The sequence below is a fragment of the Orbicella faveolata genome, unplaced genomic scaffold (genome assembly GCF_042242905.1).
Source record: "Orbicella faveolata isolate gen_17 unplaced genomic scaffold, um_ofav_v1 contig_3, whole genome shotgun sequence".
NCBI lineage: Eukaryota > Metazoa > Cnidaria > Anthozoa > Scleractinia > Merulinidae > Orbicella > Orbicella faveolata.
In genome coordinates this window covers 7,820,001-7,842,357 of record NW_028301558.1, presented here as the reverse complement: position 1 = coordinate 7,842,357, position 22,357 = coordinate 7,820,001, and the positions used below count along the sequence as shown (strand labels likewise).

Below are 22,357 nucleotides of genomic sequence, written 5' to 3'. Positions count from 1 at the left end.
AATGCGATCAAACATTGTTTCGTTACCAAACATTTTGCCGTTTGGACACCTTGTTTGATGGTGTTTCATCATGTTTGGCGAGACTTAAAGGTTGACAAACATTCTATCAAACATTGCAAAACATTTTGTTCGTTTGGATCGTGGTCAAACATGTTTGATACATCAACATGTTTGGTTATCAAACAATGTTTCATTGTGTTTTGTCGCCAAACATTTCCCGTTTGAATATAGCTATATATACGTCCACAGCTACAGAGGCCTAAAACAAGACCGTCGACTTTTTTGTTTTTTTTTTGTTTTTTTTGCGGGGGGGGGGGGGGGGGGAGCTTATAGTTAACTGGTTCCCAGTCTCTCATTTTCCCCGTTTCAGTTTTTCGACCTTTTTTGCGTCACACTAAAGGGTACCATGTACTGTAGCGCATTTATTTGGAAGAGTTGGGGGAGGGGGTAGCTGGTACCTTGACGTTTCAAATCAATGGGCCAATGGGCCCCCTAATGTTGCAATTGAAGTCATGGAAACCTCCACTACTGGTCACCTCTCTACAACAGCCACTTTTTTCTGTCCCGGCAGACGGTCCAGAGAAAATAAAAAAATATATCTAATCTTTATTTACCCTCGGCAATGTTTATAGCACTAGTGGGACCGAGCAAACAACTGAAACAAATAATTCCAATTGAACATAACATTTTTAAGAATCCCAACTGGCCGGAGGCAAACCAGTTGGCTATTTACAAGCGTGGCCGAGGATTTGAACTCGGGACTACCGAGAACAAATCCGGGTGGTAGTCAGAGCGGGACTCGAACCCGGGACCGCTGAATTGCGAAAGCGACACGCTGACCACCGCTTCCGTTAAAGTTGAGAAATATTTTCTCATTTGATTGACGCTACCGTGATTAATGCATCAAATGTTAGGCAAACATAGTTCGTGTTCAGTTCAAGCTAATACTCCTTGTAATCAAGATCGTAAGACAAGTTAAGCTAGCTAAAATTCTCGTTGGAAAATCAAGACCAGCGAACGTTGGTAACTGAGCTGCAGTCTACTGATGTTGATAGTTACATTGTTGCGTAAATCAGTTGTGATTCTAGTGAGAGCTATAGATAGCTTGGCATAATCATTTGTGATTCCTTTCAATTGCAATTTAGTGCTTTCTTAATGTAATTATTTCAGTTGACCGCTTCGCTTCGATTCATATGAAAACGACCTGAGGTCACAAGATTAGGAAGACCTAGGAACTGAAACTAAAGAGTGTTCTGGCTTGGTGTTCGAGTGCGAACAACCCGAGAAAAGGAGGTTTTCCGTCACGAAACTTGATCAGTACCGTGCGTCGTTGGTCTCGGTTTCTGCTTAATTGAATTATGTTTTATTGATATATTTTTATCATCTTACTTCTTTATCTGCTACAACGAGTATTTTTGTTACAAAAAAATAAAATGTTGCACCCTCACCACCCTATAACGGCAACCTCTCCACAATGGTCACTTTCGTCTGTCCCCAAGGTCGCCGTTGTGGAGAAGTTCGACCATGGTAAAACGCATCAAATGTTTTCCATCCGCACTGTACTACGCCGGGAAAATTTGAAAACACATCAATCACCGATCAGGGAAATCACATGTTTATCGTGATCTCATCGTTTTTGTGAAGCTCCGTTTTGAAAATGTTTTCCGTCCAAGCTAAAACGCAAAGCCAGAGTTTTCAGATTCATCCGGTTTGAAGAGCACTTTCTTAAAGTTCCATTGATGTTGATTGATTGATTGACTGATTGATTGATTGATTGATTGACTGATTGATTGATTGATTGACTGATTGATTGATTGGCTGATTGATTGATTGATTGATTGATTGATTGATCGATTGATAACCTTATTCATACACGGTGAAAATTCCCTCAGCACAATTTAAAAGTATTATATAACGGACATGTATGGTCGGTAGGCGTACCCGCAGAAATAAAAGTGCGTTTTCAAATTTCTCCGGGGTAGCAAGACTCGGAAACTGTTCGGGTACGTCAACGAGCATTTGCTTTAAATGATCCTTATTCCCGAACTGCTACTAACCTGCCATCGGGGGCTCTGTTTTCTCCCTCGCCCTTTCCCGTGCTTCCGGAAAAAAGAGCGCCTGATTACAGATTATGAGTAATTGATCATAAAAATTTCGAAAAGTCGAAAGTACAAAAGAATAGCAGAGCTGTTCATCAGTTCTTTGTTTCATACTGTTTCATAGTAATCGCTCTTATTAGCTTGGCTGTCTAGAGGACTGAGCTTCCATTCCAATGTTCTCTCAAAGCCTCTCAACATGGTGACACGACGACAGTTCAACGCCCATTTAAACGGAGACACAGTGTTCTGGTTTCTAGTGAAGTCGCGGAGATGCAGACCCAGTGAACCAACAAGAGATTTTACGGAAGGCATTTTATTTTTCCTTTTGAGGGAAGTCAAGTCTTTGTCGGTGCTTGAGGTCAGCAAGGAAGCACGCAGAAACATGAGAAATTCACTGGTTATGTTAAAGTACTCCACCACAGCTGACATCCCAGATGAATTTGCAAGTTCTGGATTTTGCGTGTCATGTAAAGCTTTCCGTATGAGGTCATCGATACCCCAAAGTTGCGGCAAAACATGCACCACTTCCGGCATGAAATTTCGAACCCAGTTATCCGTCTCGGTCAGCATGACTGCGTGAGGATTGGTACCGTTTAAGAAGCCTTTGAATTGCGTCAGTAAAACAGTGAGAGGGCAGTAATCCCACAGGTTGGAGGTGGTGATGCGGTCGTATTTGAGACTGGCAGGAAGAAAAGTTTCGATATTTAGAACGTCAGCCAGAATGAACTGGAATTTGACCTGATCTTTCTTCATTTTTCCAACTACCTTGTGTATGATTTGAGATAGGTAGATGCTGTACATTTCTGGTAGAGAATCGACATGACAACTTTTCTTGATGGCACTGAAATCCCAGCCGGTGAAAGGCAACACATCCATTGGTATGTTGTAATGATATTCAGAGATACTGGAAAGCCAGTGATATCCACGACCTGTTAAGGTGGGGTTTTGCTTGCTTAGCTCTTCAGCATTTCCTGTCGACGGAAAGATCCCCGTGTTGAAAAATCGTTGAGCCGAAACCCTGTGTTCTTTGGGAATGGCGTGCAAGTAGGTTTCTATTCCGTTCTCTCTCCCTGAATCACGTAAGATCGCTTCTCGTCTCAGGTTCGCCACCCATGGTCCCTTCCGCTTTGCCAAGCGTAGCCACGTGACCCAAACGTCCCTTAGGTTGCTCCACTGGTCAGCAGAAATCTCCATTACGTCTTCAGTGAGGGTATGCAGTTCGGTAGTGACGAGGTCTTGAAGCGCTGACAAGAGCGAAGAAAAGTCTTCTTCGGAGATACACAGCGAGTACCAAACACGAATCACTGTATGAGTTACATCAGCCCCTCCTATAATCAGTCAAACATCAGCTGTTAGGAGCTCAACCTCGTTCCCAAGGAAACGCCTTGGGAGCGAGGTTGATTACATAAACCGCCATCCCGGAGTCGGCTAGCACAGTTTGCCAGAATGACTTTTTAGCCCAGTATTACCAGGCTCCTGGTATTACATGATGACGATAACAACAATAATAATAATAGTAATAATAATAATAATAATAATAATAATAATAATAATAATGATAGTAATAAATATAATAATGATGATGATGATGATGATGACAGTTAATTTTACGAGGGTAACGTTGATTACTGATGACTCAGTAGTTTACATAATGGCCCCCTCCCCCGTAAGCTAATCTAAAACCAGAGCGTAAACTTAAAATACATGCTAATGAATTGAGACGAAATTGAATTACTAATAAAAAATTGAATTACTAATAAACACGAGAAGCACATGAGCAGTTTGTTGCCCGCTTAGCCAGGCTCCTGGCCCGTGGTGTACATGCCCGGTTAGCTGGCTGGCATACTTGGGTCTTCTAATGAACTAAAGCATACTATATTTAGAACTTTTCTTTTTGCATTTGCTCACATTTTATAGTCATTGAGTGCCGAACAAAATAGTGCATTGGAACATTTCAAAAGCGACCGAAGATATATGCAGACAAGTAGGAAAGTGGCTACCTAGCAACAGAGACAAGGAGCAATCTTAATACTGAGTGACAGGAGCATATTCGCACTGAATAGTGAAAACAAATTAAGAGATACTGACGAGAATTATGTAATAGTCAAGGATGGGTGTTAAGTTGTAAAAAACGTTTGGAACCTGCTGAGTGAATTACGTATAGTTAGTAGCTGCCATCTACGACTTTAATTCACTAGTAAGCTCAGCGGTACACCTGAACTTGGAACAATATTTTAGGGATACTGTTCATACCTTTGTACAGCATGTACAGTAGCAAGACTGTTCTGGTCAGGGTGCAAGGACAGATGTCGTTCAACACGAACGTTACTTGTTGTTTATAAGCATCAGGTAAAGATGCAGTGGTCAACAGAACATTCCTGGGATCACCGACTCCACACAACAACAGAGCAAGCGGGCTGGAGTACTCCTCTCCTTCGTTCATCGACAAGTTGATTAGATCCACAGCCGGTGTATTACCCCAGTAATATGTCGCCGAGAGGCCAGTGTTCAACTCCTTCATGTCAAGGAACTTCTTCATTCGTTCAACTAGTTTGATTGTTTCCTCCGACGTTTTATGGCACGATGACCTGTGTCTTGCCCAGTGGTTCCTCTGGCATTCCACGTTGCAGTAATAAACTTTCAGGCAGCTGGAACATTTCATCATTCCTTCTCGTTCAACACCGCAGCTGGAACATTCCGTCTTCAGCACAGCGTCATCACAGTTGGGTTCATGTCGCCATTTGTCTTGTTTCTGACATACCTTAGAACAGTAGAAGGCTACGCGGCAACGCGCACACCTTTGAGTGCAGGGTGCCTCACATCTCCAACAGTAACCAGCTCTGTTCATTGCTGACATCCACGGGATCGTTAATCAACTTAAGATTTCCCTTTGCAACGATTAATTTAGGTGACCTCTATCAGGGAGAATAGTCACTTTACAAAATGTTGAAGTATTTTTAAAGGACTGACTGCAACATCCCAATGTTGGCTGCAAAAACGCTTAATTGATTGTTATCAGTATCATCGTTGTTTTCTTGCAAATGCAAAGCTATTGGCTACTACTTATAAATTAATGTATTCTCCTTTTCCGAGAATTTGCAAGATCATGTCAAGTAATTACTGCGTTGCGTGACCAAATAGCTCAGTATAATCAATCCTACAAGTTTTAACCCGGAAATGATCTGTAGATGAAGAGCGATCAAGAGAAGGGTATCTATTGAAAGCTTAACTAGTTCATTTCTTCCCGCCAAAATGTAGTGGAACGAAGTGCTTTGTCCTAGATCCGTGAACTTCTCAACTACCTCGGTGTTTCTATCCGAAAATTCCAAGAAGAGCGATGGCGTCTTCTGGGAATTTACCTCAATTAGTGGAATTTACCATATATAGCATATATGTGGGTTGTTATTGACCAAGCGTGATGTCAAATGGCTGGATATTGGCCAAGCTCTTTCCGTGTGAACGGACCGAGACGGAGTCGAGGTCCACATGCATAACCACGCAAAAAAAAAAAAAAAAAAAAAAAAAAAAACGAGAGAAATATCCAGCCATCTTTGGTCAATAAAAGATTTATTATGTGGGGACATTTTTATTCTAAGGAAATTCTTCTTGAGGGACACAGCGCGTGATCCCGAACTGGCAAAGATAGCCTCATCTTTCCCTCATGGGTAGCCAATAACAGCGCAGAATTTGAATAAACATATTCATTAAAAACTGGATCATTGGATAGTGCAATTCGAAAGTTTTCATTGGCTTAACCATCATGGGTTATGAGCCACTGTACCATGCTCTACAAACATAGTAAGATTACGCGTGATTTTTTTTTGGCGTTTCTATTTTTATTTTAGTTTAGTTTTCCATATTTTGGGGGCGTTTTCAATAAAAAATTATTCCACTCGCGCTCCTTGGACACGAGATAATTATAGCCAACGAGGCGCCAAGCGCCGAGTTGGCTCTTTATTAGACTGCAAAACAGTCGTTTTTGGATCCTCCGACCCTCGCGTGTGAAGCGCGCGAGCCTCACACGCCCGTAGCGTCTCTCTCCATTCTCCTTCGCCGTTTTTACATTCGCTTCAGACCTTTCGTTCGAATATTTACCGTCGCCCGCACTCGCAAAAAATACGACTGTTTTGCAGTCTAGCTCTCTATCATCTCATATCCAACGAGCGCTAGTACTGAAACTATTGAGGGACTCTGGGAGGATGAAAGTGTCAGTATTGTTGCACAGATCTGCGAATTGCGCTGTAACTTTATACAGACATTAAAGCACAAGTGGTATTTACAGTAATTGTTCAGATCCAGAAATGCGGCGTAGCGCAACGTAACACCCTTAAGGAGAAGGTCACCCCCAAAAAACTATATTTTTGGTCAACGCTAATAAAAAAACTTCGCACTAAGTTTAGCCACTCACCGAACTTTCGGCCTCTGAATTGGAGGTTTTCATTACGAAATTCGTCTCCAAAGAAGCCCAAAAATCGACATCGTCGCCGCCATTTTGAAAAACACTCAGCAGCCAGGCCGCGTTTTCGTGACGTAATTCCGCCCAAGAGATTTTGTTCAAATGGCTTCCGACAAGCCTTTTAACTACCACTCTGGGTTATGGCTGCTCTGGCCAAACATTTGAGCCAAATGTATTTTTATTTTGAGCCAAACATGCTCCAAACACCGAAAAGATAGCAGTGTGGATAATCGCTTGGAAGAAATACATTTTGCCGACCTTGGGAAGGATGCAAAGTCAGTTGTAGGTTTTTCTCCTTCCTGCCAATTCCGAGTCGGACGAAATTACGTCACATAAACATGACTTGGCTGCCAGAGTACAGTTTCAAAATGGCGGCCTCCGAAGTCGCTTCTTTCAAAACGAATTCTTCAGGATAGCAGGCACATTAGAGGCTGAAACTTCGGTGGGTGGAAAAGCTGAATGTTTACTTGCTATGGGCGAAGAAAAAAAAGTAAGTTTCTTGGAGTGGACTTCTCCTTACGATCATCTTGGTTGTTTTGGCGCAATTTCTTTTTATCGAGGTTTTCGATATAACGAACCATAGATATAACACACCAATTTCCCCAATCACTTGGCGCTTCATTAAATCGAGGTTCCACGGAAAAATGAAAATACTTGTGATTACAATAAGGTGCCTGTCCAGAGTGTGCCGTTATCATCATCTTTTTCGTTTGTTTTAATTTTTTGCTTCACCTAAAGGGGGGTGGCCCGGGTTTGAAAAATCGCATACACATAGCAAAAGATCTGTTATTACGATCTTTTGCTATATATATGCGATTTGTTGTGGCTCTTTTGTTTTTTAAACGTCCATCTCTAAGCGCTTGCTCTGGAAGGATTTACCAATTTTAAGACCGTCTATACCTGATGTTGGTGAAATGGTCAAATTTCCTTGTTGGATTATTCTCCGCTTTTAGGCCCTGGTTTAACGCTGTACTTTTCGCCGTTATTAATTCATGTGGATCTAACTTCCCCCATTTTGGTGGCTATCTCTTTTCAGGAGGCCTAAGGTTGACGTCAAACTATTTATTCGGTTGTTTTAACAACGAAACATACACTTCAAGTGAGGTAGGTTTATTTTCATTATTCATGTTTTATTATTTTTTACGCTTAAGAATAGAACCATTTTCCTATACAAATCCTTATATTTCGACTGTTGCGTTACCTCAGTGCTAGTATATACATAAAAGGACGCTACTTTTACGAGCTTGGGGTGCCTTTGCTTATTAAGAGCGAACAGGATTTGCTATTTGACACTTACACCTGGTGACTTGCATGTTGAGTTTGCTGGTTGTTCAATTCATTTGGTTTAATTTGGTGCGTGAAATTCTTTATGGTAAATCTCTTTACACGTTATTGTTGCGAGTAAATGATTTTACATACGTTTTATATCAGGAGCTCATGTTTTAGATACATTTCATTCACTTTTTACATTCCCGAGTTTGCTCATAGAACACTCAGTGATTACTTCTGAATCCTAATAAGGAAGTATTTCATGTTAATGCTATTTCACTCGATTACTCGTTCGATTGCTATTTACTTCTTTGCTAAGCCTCTGACCAGTGTACATTTCTTTATCATTTTAATGTTGCCGATTTGCCCTTTAGATCTCATATATCAGCAACAGGATTATAAATTTCAGAGGTATCGTTGATCGTGACGTTTAGTGGCCGGGTTAGCGGTAACACCGTTCATTCTTGGATCTGTTTAGACCTTTTGGTTATTAATAATTATTGTAGCGAATACACATTTATTCAATCCTCGTAACAGCTTTGTTTAGAACTGTGTATATTAATATTAAGACATTGGAATGAAACCGCCGAAAAATGTAGGTATTGTTGTTCTTGAAATGGCGTGATTCGGCTTGAAGCAACCACTCAAAGTGTTCAATAGATCTGAAACACACTAAACTAAATAACCTCCTGGCATAATTAAGCGTTCAGACAAATGGAGCCTTGGTTTACAAAAACATTTGCAATTGGGAATTGCGGTACGTGTATGAAACATCGAATTTCAATTGCAGAACACTCTTCAGTCGCGAACTACATTGAAACGAGCCAAGTCAGACAGGTTGTTATTCTTGTTTCCATGGTTTTGTTTTCTTGACGCAAGTAAGTCTCTTCTTTAGAAGAGTGTCAGCGCTGGGTTAAATCACACTGATGATTATTATTTATTAATTATTGTTGTACAGTAAAGATCTAGTGACAAATACCTTTGGTTAAATATCGACACTTTAAAAGCAATGAAGTTAACAAAAAAATCCATTTTTTCGATCTTAGCAGTGTTCTGACAGCCAGTGGATTCGGAAAATTGGATAATAAAAGAATTCATAACGTTAGTAAGCTATGATACAATAACTGCCATGTCCCTTCTTTGAGTGAGGTGCCCGTCGGAGTGAGCACTGTGGTGCTCATGTAGTTGTGGTCCTATTGCACTGGAAAATCAGACCGCAACCAAATGATTAACCCGCATAGCAACCCTTCCGTAGGAGAGTGCGAACGAGTAACGTTTGGTTGCGCGTAATATATCCTGTAGAAATCAGTTAGTCTACACTAATTATCACAGTCTGTCAGTTCAAAGTCTGGTTATATAGCAATGCAAGCACCGTAAGTTTTGTAAGTAGGGAATTTTTTGTGATTACCGCAAGGTTTGTAAGTAATGTAACTATACTAACCATCATCTCTAGCTGAAAAACATTTTTATGCAAGAAAAATTAATACTTCGGTTCCCCTTTGATCCTGGCTAAGTGTTCATCGGCTTTCGAACAACTCGGCCTGAAGAATAGAAAATATCGACAGAAAACTCACTGACAAGTGACAAAACCGAACTCAAAATTCACGCTTATCCCAGTTTACCTTCACTGAAGTTAAAATCCAGCAAGGCCGCATGATAGTGATTTGAAATAACTGAACACGGATGCATGGCGATTTCTTTCTTACATTTTCTGTCAATGACGCAAAAGAATTCACCTTAATAGAAAGAATCATGACTTCCCCAGATGTCGGCGGATGTAAACAGTCGCTCGTCAAATTCAAACCGACTGCAACAGAGCCTCCATGAGCCAAAATCTACTGTCCCCTAGTACGGTTATTATTTTACTCTGTACGGACTGATCCAGGTCCAATCGGCATTGTGGGCATGCAACGTAACAGTGCAGCCCGAGGAACTAAATTTCTACCCTGGCACTCAATATTACAAATACAATTTAGGCAGATGTAGTCACAAACTATTTGTTGTTATTACAGTTCTATGATACGTCCTCGTGGTGAAATATCGGCCACTGCCAGCAATCTACTTCCAGTGAGAAGCAAATAAAAGGCCAGAGGCACGCAATTTAAGAGAACAAAGCCGCCTCCCTCGCCGGTTTTTCTAGTACTCGCCCCACCATTTGTTTTCCCGCCAATAAAATGGCGGCGTGGTGTAACGAAAAGACGCGGTATCTTTTCGCTACCTCCTCGACTAGCCAAGCTCACTTCATTTCGCTTTATTATACAAGGCAACCCAAGTGAACACAGTTTTTCAAACGCGAGTTATAGAATTAGAGTTTTCTTCTGGATATTCCCGTAACCCACTTTTTGTTGGACTTGTTGAGTTGCGCGCGATGTGTTATACAAAACACCAGCTTTTCTCACCGGCAATCAGCAACCCGATAAGCGATGACAGGGTTCCAAGCTTTTCTTTATTCTGCCTATTTTCCGCGTTGCAAGGCAAAAGATCGATACTTAATTTTTTTTTTCTTTTATCTATTTGCTTACTACATATAATACTAGTTAACTTACGCTACATGCAAGACCTACGGATAACTACTATAATAGTATACTTACAACGCAGACCCTACAGACAATACGCATATTACGTTAATTACAATAGTTTGAGACTACTCAAGCTCAAAATTGAAGGACAAACAATAGAAACAGATAAACTCACCCAAAAGTTAGAAAACCCAAGTCAAATTTCTCGCTAATACTGAGTTGGTTTAATCGGGCTTTGAACAACCCGACCCAGTTTTCATTGATCTCGGCTCGGCAACAACCCGCATTCCCGAACATGCAGTATTAATTAACTTAACGCCAGAGTGTTGGCACAGATTATAAGACGTTTGCAATTGTAGCCAAATGAGAATTCCTGACTGCTTATTTCACCCGTGTTTTAGTGCAATTTTCCTTAGGTCTGAGTTTCGTTCTCATGAAAACCGAGAGACGATGGTCTCTTGCATGAGGAACCACAACATTAAAGTCAATGCTTCGAACCGAAGCTTTCGAGCGAAAATCAGATTGTCTTGATTAGCTTAGATCAAATGAACTAACTAAGCGACAAACCAAGCCACAAACAAAAACGCCGAAGTGAGTTTTTTTACACTTCTTGTTTGCTAATGGTAGATAAGGATTAGGTCTAAAACTAAGATGCTAACCCCAGTTCAACGGCTGGATACACTAGGCGATTTTGTCAAAATGTGTATTCAGCCGACACGCAATACAAATGGCGTTTTGTCATCTACATTTATCGGTCTTGAATTGCTTCTGAAATTATTATATAAGCATTGATTTCGTCGGTCATACTAATACTGAAGACACCTTCGCAGACGTTACATATAGCTGACGAAGTTCTTCTATTTAATGATTCTACAAGCAGAACTGAGGGCGTGTTTTACCGTGTTTGTAAGGGCGAGGAAAGCTCAGTGAAAACGTAAGCCTAAGCAACTGGACTATGCACGGCAGTTTTCAATTATCAAATAAATGTAACTTTGCAAGTCTTGGTATAAGTCTGTACGAACGATGCAAGATGTCTATTCCTACTACGCGGACGAAAAATATATTTTAAACGCTTGAATACTTAGACCATGGTTGATTGAGTCAGCCAACCAGTCAGTCATGTCAGCCAGTCAGTCAGTCAGTCAGTCAGTCAGTCAGTCAGTCAGTCAATCAGTCAGTCAGTCAGTCAGTCAGTCAGTCAGCCAGTCAGTCAGTCAATCAGTCAGTCAATCACTGAAATTATTCATTTCGTAATCGGGCAGAGAGCATAGTGGCTAAAAATCGTAGTGTAAGGATAAGAAGGCGTTTTAAAGTTTTGCTCATTAAAGTTGAAATTATTTCTAGTTGTAAACTTCAAGGAGCTACGTCACGGGTTAGGCATATTGAAAAGCTTAGCCTCACTTTTTCAAATTCATCGTTTGTAATCCGTGTCAATCTTCTCCATCCTTAGCGGTCCTTGTTCCTTTATGGTTTATCATTATCTCTTTGGTGCTTTTCTATCTTATTACAATGTTATTTTCAGGTTTCCTACCATTTAAAGGTAATTTTGTATGTGGCCAAAATAACTCAAAACACCGTGACTGAGCCCGTTTAAGTTATACGTCAACATTTGTTATCTTATTACATGAGCCCTGTGATCATGGGCGCTTGTTTATAATGATCCTTGTTCCGCCAGTATATTTATTTACAGGTATTTACTTGCCCTTTTACGGTGATAAAAATAAATAAATTTGCTAGTTTGCAGTAAGTTTTCCAGATTGGTCTTAAAAGTAAGCATATAATCTGGCTCAATTTTGTTCAGTGGCAAGTTGTTCTGACAGTCTCTCACACATACAGCCCGGCCCTGAGGAAAAAGAAAACTAGTGGTAATTTGCTAGGTTAGAATACCCGGGGGCCCGTTTCTCAAAAGCCCTGGAAGCTTTTCGGGCCCGTAAAGCTATTTTTAGTTCATCTGTATCGAAAAACGGAGAAGTGCATACGCCTGAAACTTATGAAGGGAAGCTTTGTTCATATCAAGAATAAGAAAACGCGTGAATAAAACGTCTCTATAATCATAATAAGGTTCGAGATTTTGTTACGGCTTTCCTGGTGCGAAATCTCTTCGGGACCTTCAAGAAACGGGCCCCAGGGTCGGGTTGTTCAAATTACAGCCCGATTAACAACCCAAGATTAGTGAGAATTTTGATTTCAGTTTTGTAACTTTTCGATGAGGTTTTCTGTTTCTCTTGTTTGTCCTTCAGTTAATTTGAGCTAACGTGATCTCAAACTAATCAAAGCATAAGCAGTCAAAAACATTTTTATACAAGAAACTTTAATACTTCGCAGTTAACTTTAGGTCCTTGCTTTGCGTTAACCGGCTTTCGAACAACCCGACCCAGCAAACGAGGGTTTGTGTTGGAAGTGGCGCTGACGTCCCGGCTGCGGGCGCGTGAGGTAGTCGACCATTTAAGCCTACAGTGGGAGAAGAAGCTTATATATTTTATACAACATGTATTGTGAGCCTACTCCTTTTCCTTTTAAATTCTAAAGTTTTCCAGTTTAGCTCTCGCAGTATCTCAGTAATGTTCAATGTCTGTCTTCAGTGCGGTAGCAGTTTAGAACATATCGTAGCGCTCCCCTTTGCACCTGTCTCAACCCAGTTAACATATAATGCGAATTCCACTATCCACTGTACTGAATGAGTACAAATAAAGTTGTTGGTGTTGTTCGAGACTTTAAAAGCAACAGATATAAGAGTGGGTGAATTACTACGAAGATTTCTTTTCCAAAAGCTCAGCGTTTTATTTGTTTTATATTTTTGGCGATATTTATAATTAAAATTTTTGAGTGTTCCACCGAAGGTCTGATGCAAGTGCCACTATTGCTGAGTTAACAGACCGGCGAGGATTTCTCCATGTAAAGAAAAGTAAGGTATAATGTCAAATTACTGCGTCTCTGTTGAAGGCTACACGTATAAGGCATGGCACTGACATATCTGTTCGGTTTAAATGCATTTTAAAAGAATAATTATCCGACTGCAAAAGAAATCGGCCGCAATGAAGAGGTCATCTGAAGTACGGAATCAATCGAAGAAAATCTATATGATACTATACGTTTTTCTATCGATTTTTATTCAGTTATCATTGGCCATTTTCCTTTCTTCTCCAAATGCGAAATTTTAAAGAAATTGGCCGCAATAATTGAAGAGGTCCTCTGAAGTACGGAATCGATCTATATGTTTTTCTATCGATTATTATTTTATGATCGTTCATTTTCAAAGAGCGATTTATCATCATTACACACTAAAATATAATCTGCATGACCCGAAAAGATTGTATTTTTGAAACGGTAATAAGAAAAAAGAAAAGATAAAAATAAAAACGCTTGGCGGTTTCTTTGGTCTGAAAAACTCGACCTATATACGTATCCATCCGGCTCGCGCCGGTGTTTCAAAGTGTATTTGAAATTCCCGCCTTCTACGTTTATTCAACAATACAAAGGATTTGAAGAACAAATACATGAATTAACAATAGTTGATTTCGGTTGAAACGTTCCTGATAAGCCGACAAAATTAAAGGTAAATAGTGAAAGGGCCCGGTTGTCGGCTTGAAAATCAGGCCGCGGCATTTGAAAATGGGAAAACGAAACTTTTTTAACTCCTAGTATATCGAGAGTCTTAGCCTCGTCGTCCAGTTAAACTTAATCAGTTGTCAAAGTCAGAGGAACTGTATCGAAACTGTACGACATTTTTAGAGAAAAGTTTGATGTTTGCTGAGGCGGTTTTTTGTAGTCAGATGTCATTCCGAGAAACGAACTCAAAGTCAAGCTTTATATCTTTAAGCGAGTTACATTTTGATGTAAAACGTTAAGATAGTAATTGTTTCTCGATAAAACGAGGTCAGAAACAGTTATGACTGAACAGTAATGCTTCTGAGTTATTTTTAAAGTCGCACGTGGGTAGGCGCGGGTCAGGGTCGCGTTTGTCAGCAAAATCAAACTCTACAGTCTTTCCCTCGGTTAGAGAGCGACCGCGCCGACAAAAAGGATAGTTCTTTTGCATTGTTCAAAATGAAAAGAAAGCGCAAACCTTTACAAAACGATTCGATTATCGGCTATCGCTTAAAAGTGTCTTTTAAGTACACCTTTTCGTGGCGGTGCGCGCCATTTTGCCTAGCGGGAACGTCGACCGCTAATTGATAGTCTCAATACAAGAAAGCTCACGATTGGTCTATCTTGTCGGCACGTAAAGACCGAGCATTTCCATTGGCTGAATCGTCTACGATCGCTCTCTTTTCAGAAGCGCGTAAGATATATAAGAGTAAAATGGCTGCCGTGTAAGTTTACATCTCGATCAAAAAGATCTCTTGGCAACTTGCAACCTCGTGACTCTCCAGTGTTATTCATAGTTAGCTGCTCGATTTCACTGTCTTGTTATTGATTTACGATGGCGAGAAGGAGTTGTGGAAATAGAAACCTCGCTGCGACTATCATGTCGTCGCAAATCTCTGGAAGATGCCTCAGAACGAACTTGGTAAGATTTAGAGCCACAAAGTAGACAGTTTGGCAGGCTTGAGCTCGAAGCGTGCATCAGCACTGACATTAACTCGCTGTCCTTGCTTTCAGCTTCCTCGAGAGTTCGTCGAAGATGTCGATCGTCGTCTGCAGTTCAAGGAAATACCTCTACTTCTTGGCAAATTAGAACGAAACAGCAGCGCCCAGAGTTTTAACATCATGAAGTGTGTCCGATACGTCAAGGTAGTTTATATATATATACTTCGCTTATAAGACTTACTTCTAGTTCGTTTAACCGTTAAACATTCGACGAATTTTACAACTGAATGGAATTGTAATCTACTACTCGGTCAAATTGCTTGATTACGTTGTTTGTTTCATCACGCTAGTTCGATCTAAGGCAACTTTTGAATATTACAAGCTTAATTGTTTTATCAAGAATAGCCTTCGAGATAAAATTTATTGTAGCTTCAGTCATCAAAGGTTTTTCTTCATTTCTCACGTTAATGTAGGAGCTGTCAAGTTTCTTCAACTCTGACCCGACGATGACCAGTGTGCTGTACGAAAACGATCTTCCATTCTTTGCCAAGGAGAGGCTTCGAATCGGTCAAGTTTTAAATTTATTCGGTGGAGTCGAGGTAAGCGAACTTATGAATTTATTGTAACTCCAGGTAAAGCCACTCAGTTAGTTTAAGCTCATGTTTTCTGTGCAGTATAAACTGGTGTCAGTGATTTACGTTTTATGACTCCTTTGGAAGTCGATTAATTAACACGCTGAGTTTCCGAAAGATTTCAACACCGTTCTAAAATGTTTGTATTAAATGCCAGATCGTAGGGTTCGTAGGTACGAAAACGCATTATTTAGAGGTTGTCTCCGTAATTCGAAAGTGAGATTGTATTCTACCAGCAAGCAGCTCATCTACCTTCACATGACTGTGGTTTTATATATTTTAAGCTTATGAAACGTATTGACAAATTGAGAAACACTGTAGTTGTCGATTTCACTTCCATGGCAAACCTGATGATTCCTTCGATCTGTCACTGCATAATTTATTTAGCTAGGGTTGTAACTTTTATTTTGCCAGTTCAGAGCATTTTTGTCCTTACTTTATCATCGGTTTATCAGACAAATATAAAATTGCTTCCTGGTTTAATATGGTGTTAGTGTCAATGGGTCAGACAAAACGTCTTAGTTTCACTTCCGGTTAATTCAGTTCACCCGTGGCGAATGACTTTCAGATATATTTGCCATACAATGTGTCGATACATTTTCAGTCCCAATTTATAACAGTCAAATTTATGTTTGATTCACTAGTATGGTTAATCATCTTTGGTTAAAATAGTTTTGTCATGCATGTACCTGTATCACTATGTTATTAGTATTTGTTGTCAGTATTGAATATGCCATGACGTACTGTGCTTGAATTTTATTTATAATATAGATAGGACCCTGCGTGCACTCTGATTGGTCAAAAACCCATGTTTTATCAGGGTATAAAACATAGAAAAAGTGTGTTTTATTGTTTTTCGCCACACTACCTCTATATCATAAAGCAAATGAAGAAGCCTAAGCCATGTATTACACCGTGATAAAACACTCTGGACATTTGATAACACTTAAGAAATGTAGAAAACACTTGACTGCGGCTCATGTTTTCTACATTTCTTTCGTGTTCTCAAATGCTCGTCATGTTTTATCACAGTGCAATACACAGCTTAGGCTTCTTTATTTGTAGCTAACTAAAGGTATGATCTTGAAATTTGTCACTCAACAAAGCTTTCATAATTTGAGTTCTGACAACTTTTTGATGGTTTTAGGGTTCTGTTTGATTCGACCAATAAAGAAATTGCCTAAAATAAAACAAAAAAGAAAAAGAACTTGCCTATGTCAGAAGTCTGCAGTTTTGTAGTTAACAAGTCTTTCTTTAATATATACATATTTTAACTGTGGCTCAAGGTTTATTTTTAATTCATGGATGTTTCTATTTTATGGCAGATTGTTATCCAAGTCCTATTTTATCCTGTCATTTATGGTTTCAAGTCTTGCAAGATAAGGCCAACGAGTAAGTACTCTGTGGTAAAGTTATGAATAACAAATGAATAGCAGGCTACATGTACAGCTGTATGCAGAAATGACATGTACATGACTTGTATGTTTCCAGAACAGCAGAGATCCAAATATTGGAAAATTGCTATTATGACTTTTTATGTGATTGGCATATTGTCAAAATTATTAAAAAAGTAAGAGCCATATGTTTTGTAGTAGATTGACATTTTATATGCAATGTGGTGGTAGAGCATTGTTTTCATGAGTCAGATTAAAAAGTCTTGGAGAATGACTTTCAACATCTCCAGAAGATCTACTTATATTTCAAGTTTTGTGACAAGTCTAAGCCAAAAAGCATTTAAAAATGCTTTAAGGATCAAATGTTATCATTGCTCCTGCGTACATGTTAATAACATGCCATTGATATTTAAGTTGTTTACTTTTCAGGAGTGCAGCAAAATAATTTGTGGTCATTGTGCCTTGACTTCATCCATAATATTTGTCTTGTGGTAAGTCGACTTTCTGAGTGAATTTGCCTTCATTTTATTATACAGTTAATCCATCAACAACTTCATGCAAGTGTCACAACTACTGTTTGAGCTAGAGGACTTTCCTTGCAGGGAACCTACTGATTGGGAACATGTAATACTTAAAATGCAAAATCAAAATATATATTGCAATTGCAAGCAGGCTATTGTTGTGATGTATCGCCAAATTCTCAGAACTTGAATTGAAAGAAACAAGTGGAATTGATAAAGAGAGTTTTCACAGTATGATGTCACAGATCTATATGTTTATGTATAATAAAAAAATTGTATCCACTTTTTTTAATAGCACTTTTTGGTTTACTTTTATTTGGCAGGTTGATGGAGTTGCTACTAATTTAGCAAAGAGGAATGATTTGATTAGTCATTTATTCACCCTTCTAGAGCAGAAGAAAACCTTTACGTAAGTCTTAAACCTTCAATATGGTGACCTTGTTTGATCAAGTTTAACAGTTTTGCGGAAGTAATACCTAATAGTGTTTGTACGTGATAGAAGATATTGATAGATGAGAAATGGAATAATAATTTCGGGCTGGTTTTAAGCTTCCCAGATCATTGTAATTAATATCCACATACCTCATTTCTGAGTAGCACAGTCGTTTGCCAGATGTTGACAAACAGCTAGATACGTTTACTCAGTACATGTTATTTTTGTTATTTCATTCATTCTATTTTAACTGGTTTATTAAACTCTCTGACTGTGATTTGTCTTTTCATCGAGTGCCTATTCCCATCTACTTGCATTTATATGTGGGAGCTAATTTATTTTTTTTTATGCATCCAAATAGTTATGCATCTGTGGTGTTAGAGGATCTCTTTGGCTCAAGAAAAGAACTTATCGACCTGGATAGTATTGGTAAGTTGCGAACCTTTCTTTTATGTTTCAGTACCTGCATCTTAGTTTTCGTACAACAATTTAACTGTGTTTAATAACTTATAATAACTTACCGGGGTATAAGTTGGAATTCTACACTTAATAAATAAATTTTGCCCTTTGTTAACATTGAGTTTTATGGATTTATTTCAGCAAATATGAGAAAATTGTTAAACATCTTGGACCAGAATCAGTTGGCAAACCTTTGTCGTGTTTTATCATTTTCCCTGTCTGACTTGGAATCTGTTGAGGAGAGAAGCACTTGTAAGTTTTGAGAAATATTTCATCATTATCTGACATGTCAGATCATTATCACTGATGAAGACCACAATTCTGATTATTATGATTGTGCAATGTATTTCTTTTGCAAGTCTATTTTTGGAAGTCTGAGGATTAACCTTATATGTGACTGCGTAAAGTAAACAACAAAAAATGAAACCAAAGGAACTTAATTTATATGAAAGACTTGGAGTGTTTGAAAAGTTAAATCATTAGATAATGACTTTATACTTATTCATGTTTAATTCTAGCTTCTAATTTGCTTCTTTAATGATGTTTACTGTGACAAATTTTATTTTTTAGTACTTGCTCAAGATGAAGTGGATAAGAAAGGCTTGTCCCAGAAGGAGGTGGCTGATAACAATCAAGGTATTTTCTTAGACTTCGCGTTTTAATTGCCACCATTAAAAAGGACTGACAATAAAATTGTGCAAAATGTCAGAGCATTGTGTTGTGTAACCATATAATTATATACAGGTGTACTTCCATGTAGATTGGAATATTTCGGATGTGACAGTTCTTATACATAATATTGTTTAAATGTTCTGTTTGTTTTTATTCCAGCAACACTTATAGGCTTAAAAGAGTTCCTCCCAAGGATTGTTAGGCTGGCCTGCCAACCAATGGGTAAGATGAGTTTCCCACTTAGGTATATTTTTTTTATTTTGTAAATCACCGCTGCCATTGATTTTGTTGGACTAATGTTGTGTATACATGTATGTTGCACACGTGTATCAATTGGTGTATGGTAACCCTGTCCTCGCTCTTATGAATATGCTAATAAGAAGTAAAGATCTCCTTGTTCTTAGAAGTGCTTGTAATTGATACTAATCAATTGGTTTCTCCCTGTTGTTTTGCAGTGGAGAGATCGTCCCATTTTCCGGACATGTTTGATTTCCAAACCTTCTTACAGAATGTGCTCATGTCAGATGGTGATATGGGTATGCTGTAGTTCTAGTTTCCTCTGTGCAGTAATTGCATTGTGTTAATTAAACTTACTGATTTGAAATCAGATTAACAGAATTTTGCCTAACTTATTTTCATATGTTCTTTCTGCTGCAGATTTAGATTTAGATGAACCAGATTCAGTAGCACCGAGGCTACAATCTTCGTTCAAGCTCATACACGAGGTTTGTACATTTGTGGTTGACTGCACCTTAAAAAAGTGGTCTTCAATAGGATGCAATCTCTGAATTTTAGTATATTTTTATTATGTGTTACTAATTGGGATTTATCTTTTTTTTTTCTTTGCAGGTCATGCACAAAGTAGAGGTCTTCTATGTTCTCTGTTTGTTCTTGACAGGAAAGCATAAATTAATTGTAAGTCAAGTGAAGAAAACAAGAAACAAAAAGCATTTATTAATTAAATATTATTGTATAGTAATTGGGAACTATTCATCTAGAAAAAATTGCAATTCATTTTTTAGTATTATTAATATCAAAATTCTGATAATTTTGGAACTCTAAGATCAGTTATTCTTTACAAAAAGTGTTTGAATACTTGACCATTTGATTATCAACTTGTAATTTTATTGTATTGATTTATTACAGGTTCAGAAGAGGCTGTCAGAGCTAAAATTGATTCCTGGAATGAGCCAGTTGTTTGACAAGATGTCATGGCTGAATGAAACAGAAAGAATGTAAGTGTTGTGGGTCAAATTCGTTTAACACAACCATCTCTGATAACCCTAGAAATAATTACAAAAAGGACAATTTGAAAAAGAACTCCAAGAAGAACTGTCTTATGCTACTTTACTGTGGGTGACTAAAGAAAGCTTTTTCTTTTCAACTCTACCATTCTTTGCATGATATCAGTCTGTTTGGGAATCATTAACTTAAAAATTAGTTTAAAAGTATTTAATTAAATTAATGTTATCTTTTAGGAATCCAGATTTGATGGACATAGAGATTGGAGATCATGAGTGCACACCGGTAAGATATTGACAGCTTTCTTTAGATAGGTTTTAAAATAAATGATAAAAACTTTTGTGTATAGAACCCAGGATCTGTGTTCTTGTCCTCATTTGAGTCTAACTTATTATAATTTCTTTTTCAGCAAACGGCATTAAAGATCCAGTTTCTACGACTAGTTCACAGCTTTTGTGACCGTCACGAGTAAGTTGTTATTCTTGCTTTTATTCCCTAAAATTTCAAGCTGTATTTTAGTTAGTTTTCAATTTTACCTTGTAATTGATTATTTATAACATATTAACTCTGTTTGTAGGAATAAACACCTCCTTTTAACTCCCAGAGAAGTCGATGAACTTCAGGAGCTTTATGGTGAGTGGAATTAAAAGTTTATTTTTTATATTCAAGTTTGATGTACATGTACTTGTATGCAGATTTTTAATCCATTAATATCTTGTTCGAGAATCGCTGAAAGAGACAATCATGCAAACCATTGTTAGTAAAAGAATGTGATCATGCATTAGTGGCGACCGTTTAATTTTTTTTTCCCTTTTTTCAGTTCAAAATGGCCTTGAGCTTCCTGAAACTTTATCCAACACCAACAGGTTTGTCTATGGATATTTCTCTTGTAATTAATAATTATAATTATTTCTCCTATAATTTATAATTCTTATTATTTCTCCTTTAATTTATAATTCTTAATAATTATTTCTCCTGTAATTTATGATTATAATTATTATTTCTTTTCTTTGCCAGTTCCATAAATCCAATTTAGAAATGATGGTTAAATTTTACTGGTACAATTCTGGTAACTTTTGCTTTTGTTTATCAGTCAATTAATATAATCATATGTTTTCATTTTGCTTGTAGAAAGCTCTGTTGTGTTGGAGAAAAAGGACTTCTTACCAAAATTCTAGAGACTCTGATTAGATGTCCCACAACGGCACCACTAAGGTAATTACATTTTCTTTGTAACATATTTTTTCTTGGTTCTTCAGTGCAAAGAGGTTAGAATAGTAAAAGAAGTAGGTTAATTAGCACTTTTAGTGTTAAACTAATTTGAATTCTTTTCTGATATCTTTTTGAAGGTTTTGGCTTTCAAGGGCAATTGAAGGATTTCTTCGGGGGAGAGCATCTGTAGGAGACCAGTTGTTTCTTATCAAGAGGGGACTACTTGAGGTATTAATAGAGATATTTTGATTATTTAAATTTTTATTTTGAAAACATATTCATATTAAAGATGAATTATAAACTTATTCAAATTCTAAATTTCATTTATAAGTTTTATTGCTCCCTAAACTAGTTCACTGCATGTCATAACCTGAATTTTTCATTTCTCCTTTAGCACCTTGTTGATCACATCACAAGTGATGAACTGAAGCCCAAGGAAATTCTGCAAAGTAGCTTTGATCTCCTTGGAGAGCTGATGAAGTTTAATCTGTTTGCCTTCAAGAGATTTGACCAGGTCATCAGTGATAAACAGGTAAGCAAGCACAATTTAATGCTGCAAATGCTGATGTCAATGTTCCAGTAAACTACTAAAATTTTATTATATATTTTATTATATATGTTAATTTCTCTTCTTCTCATTTATTCTAACCAACTGAAGAATTTGCTAACTGAAAAAATGCCTTAAGAAATACTGCCTTTATTGATTATTGTTAATTTCAATTTGTTTGATTCATAGTTTGAGAAGTTTGTGTCCATCCTGACCTCAAATGTAGTGGATTCCAACATGTTGATTCGCTGTCTGGTGTTATCTCAAGAACACTTCATGTCAAGCCGCTTCTCCACTGGTAAGACTGTGTGCCCTGTTTACTTCTCTCTCCAAAAATTGCCAAGCTCTGTTTGCAATTTTCCTCCAAGATCA

The 22,357-nt window shown here is 38.1% G+C and overlaps 2 protein-coding genes across 2 annotated transcripts in view; one reads left to right on the top strand and one right to left on the bottom strand.

Annotated features, from left to right (window-relative positions):
- Positions 1-311: 311 nt before the first annotated feature.
- On the bottom strand, positions 312-5,218 carry LOC110060197 (uncharacterized). The gene is made up of 2 exons (XM_020766957.2): positions 4,353-5,218; positions 312-3,427 (listed from the first exon to the last, which is right to left on the bottom strand). Exons 1-2 carry the CDS (start codon positions 4,954-4,956, stop codon positions 2,208-2,210), a joined length of 1,824 nt encoding a protein of 607 aa, XP_020622616.2. The 5' UTR covers positions 4,957-5,218; the 3' UTR covers positions 312-2,207.
- A 9,391-nt stretch (positions 5,219-14,609) lies between these two features.
- Positions 14,610-22,357, top strand: part of LOC110062834 (short transient receptor potential channel 4-associated protein-like) — an 11,603-nt gene continuing 3,855 nt past the window's right edge. The window contains exons 1-22 of the mRNA XM_020769778.2: positions 14,610-14,853; positions 14,946-15,077; positions 15,347-15,472; positions 16,831-16,897; positions 17,329-17,390; positions 17,744-17,829; positions 18,215-18,282; positions 18,454-18,564; positions 18,883-18,948; positions 19,144-19,206; positions 19,440-19,520; positions 19,642-19,709; positions 19,834-19,899; positions 20,131-20,219; positions 20,463-20,511; positions 20,636-20,694; positions 20,804-20,859; positions 21,047-21,092; positions 21,358-21,441; positions 21,576-21,666; positions 21,833-21,970; positions 22,175-22,283. Of these exons, the coding sequence (XP_020625437.1) occupies positions 14,767-14,853; positions 14,946-15,077; positions 15,347-15,472; positions 16,831-16,897; positions 17,329-17,390; positions 17,744-17,829; positions 18,215-18,282; positions 18,454-18,564; positions 18,883-18,948; positions 19,144-19,206; positions 19,440-19,520; positions 19,642-19,709; positions 19,834-19,899; positions 20,131-20,219; positions 20,463-20,511; positions 20,636-20,694; positions 20,804-20,859; positions 21,047-21,092; positions 21,358-21,441; positions 21,576-21,666; positions 21,833-21,970; positions 22,175-22,283 (1,804 nt within the window). The 5' untranslated portion in view covers positions 14,610-14,766. The remainder of the gene's footprint in view (positions 14,854-14,945; positions 15,078-15,346; positions 15,473-16,830; positions 16,898-17,328; positions 17,391-17,743; positions 17,830-18,214; positions 18,283-18,453; positions 18,565-18,882; positions 18,949-19,143; positions 19,207-19,439; positions 19,521-19,641; positions 19,710-19,833; positions 19,900-20,130; positions 20,220-20,462; positions 20,512-20,635; positions 20,695-20,803; positions 20,860-21,046; positions 21,093-21,357; positions 21,442-21,575; positions 21,667-21,832; positions 21,971-22,174; positions 22,284-22,357) is intronic.

What these genes read in the sequence shown, in the direction of transcription:
- LOC110060197 (XM_020766957.2), bottom strand. Translation starts at nt 4,956, where the DNA reads ATGTCAGCAATGAACAGAGCTGGTTACTGTTGGAGATGTGAGGCACCC. An exon ending in ACTGTACATGCTGTACAAAG is followed by an intron (nt 3,428 to 4,352) that starts GTATGAACAGTA and finishes GACTGATTATAG; the next exon opens with GAGGGGCTGATGTAACTCAT.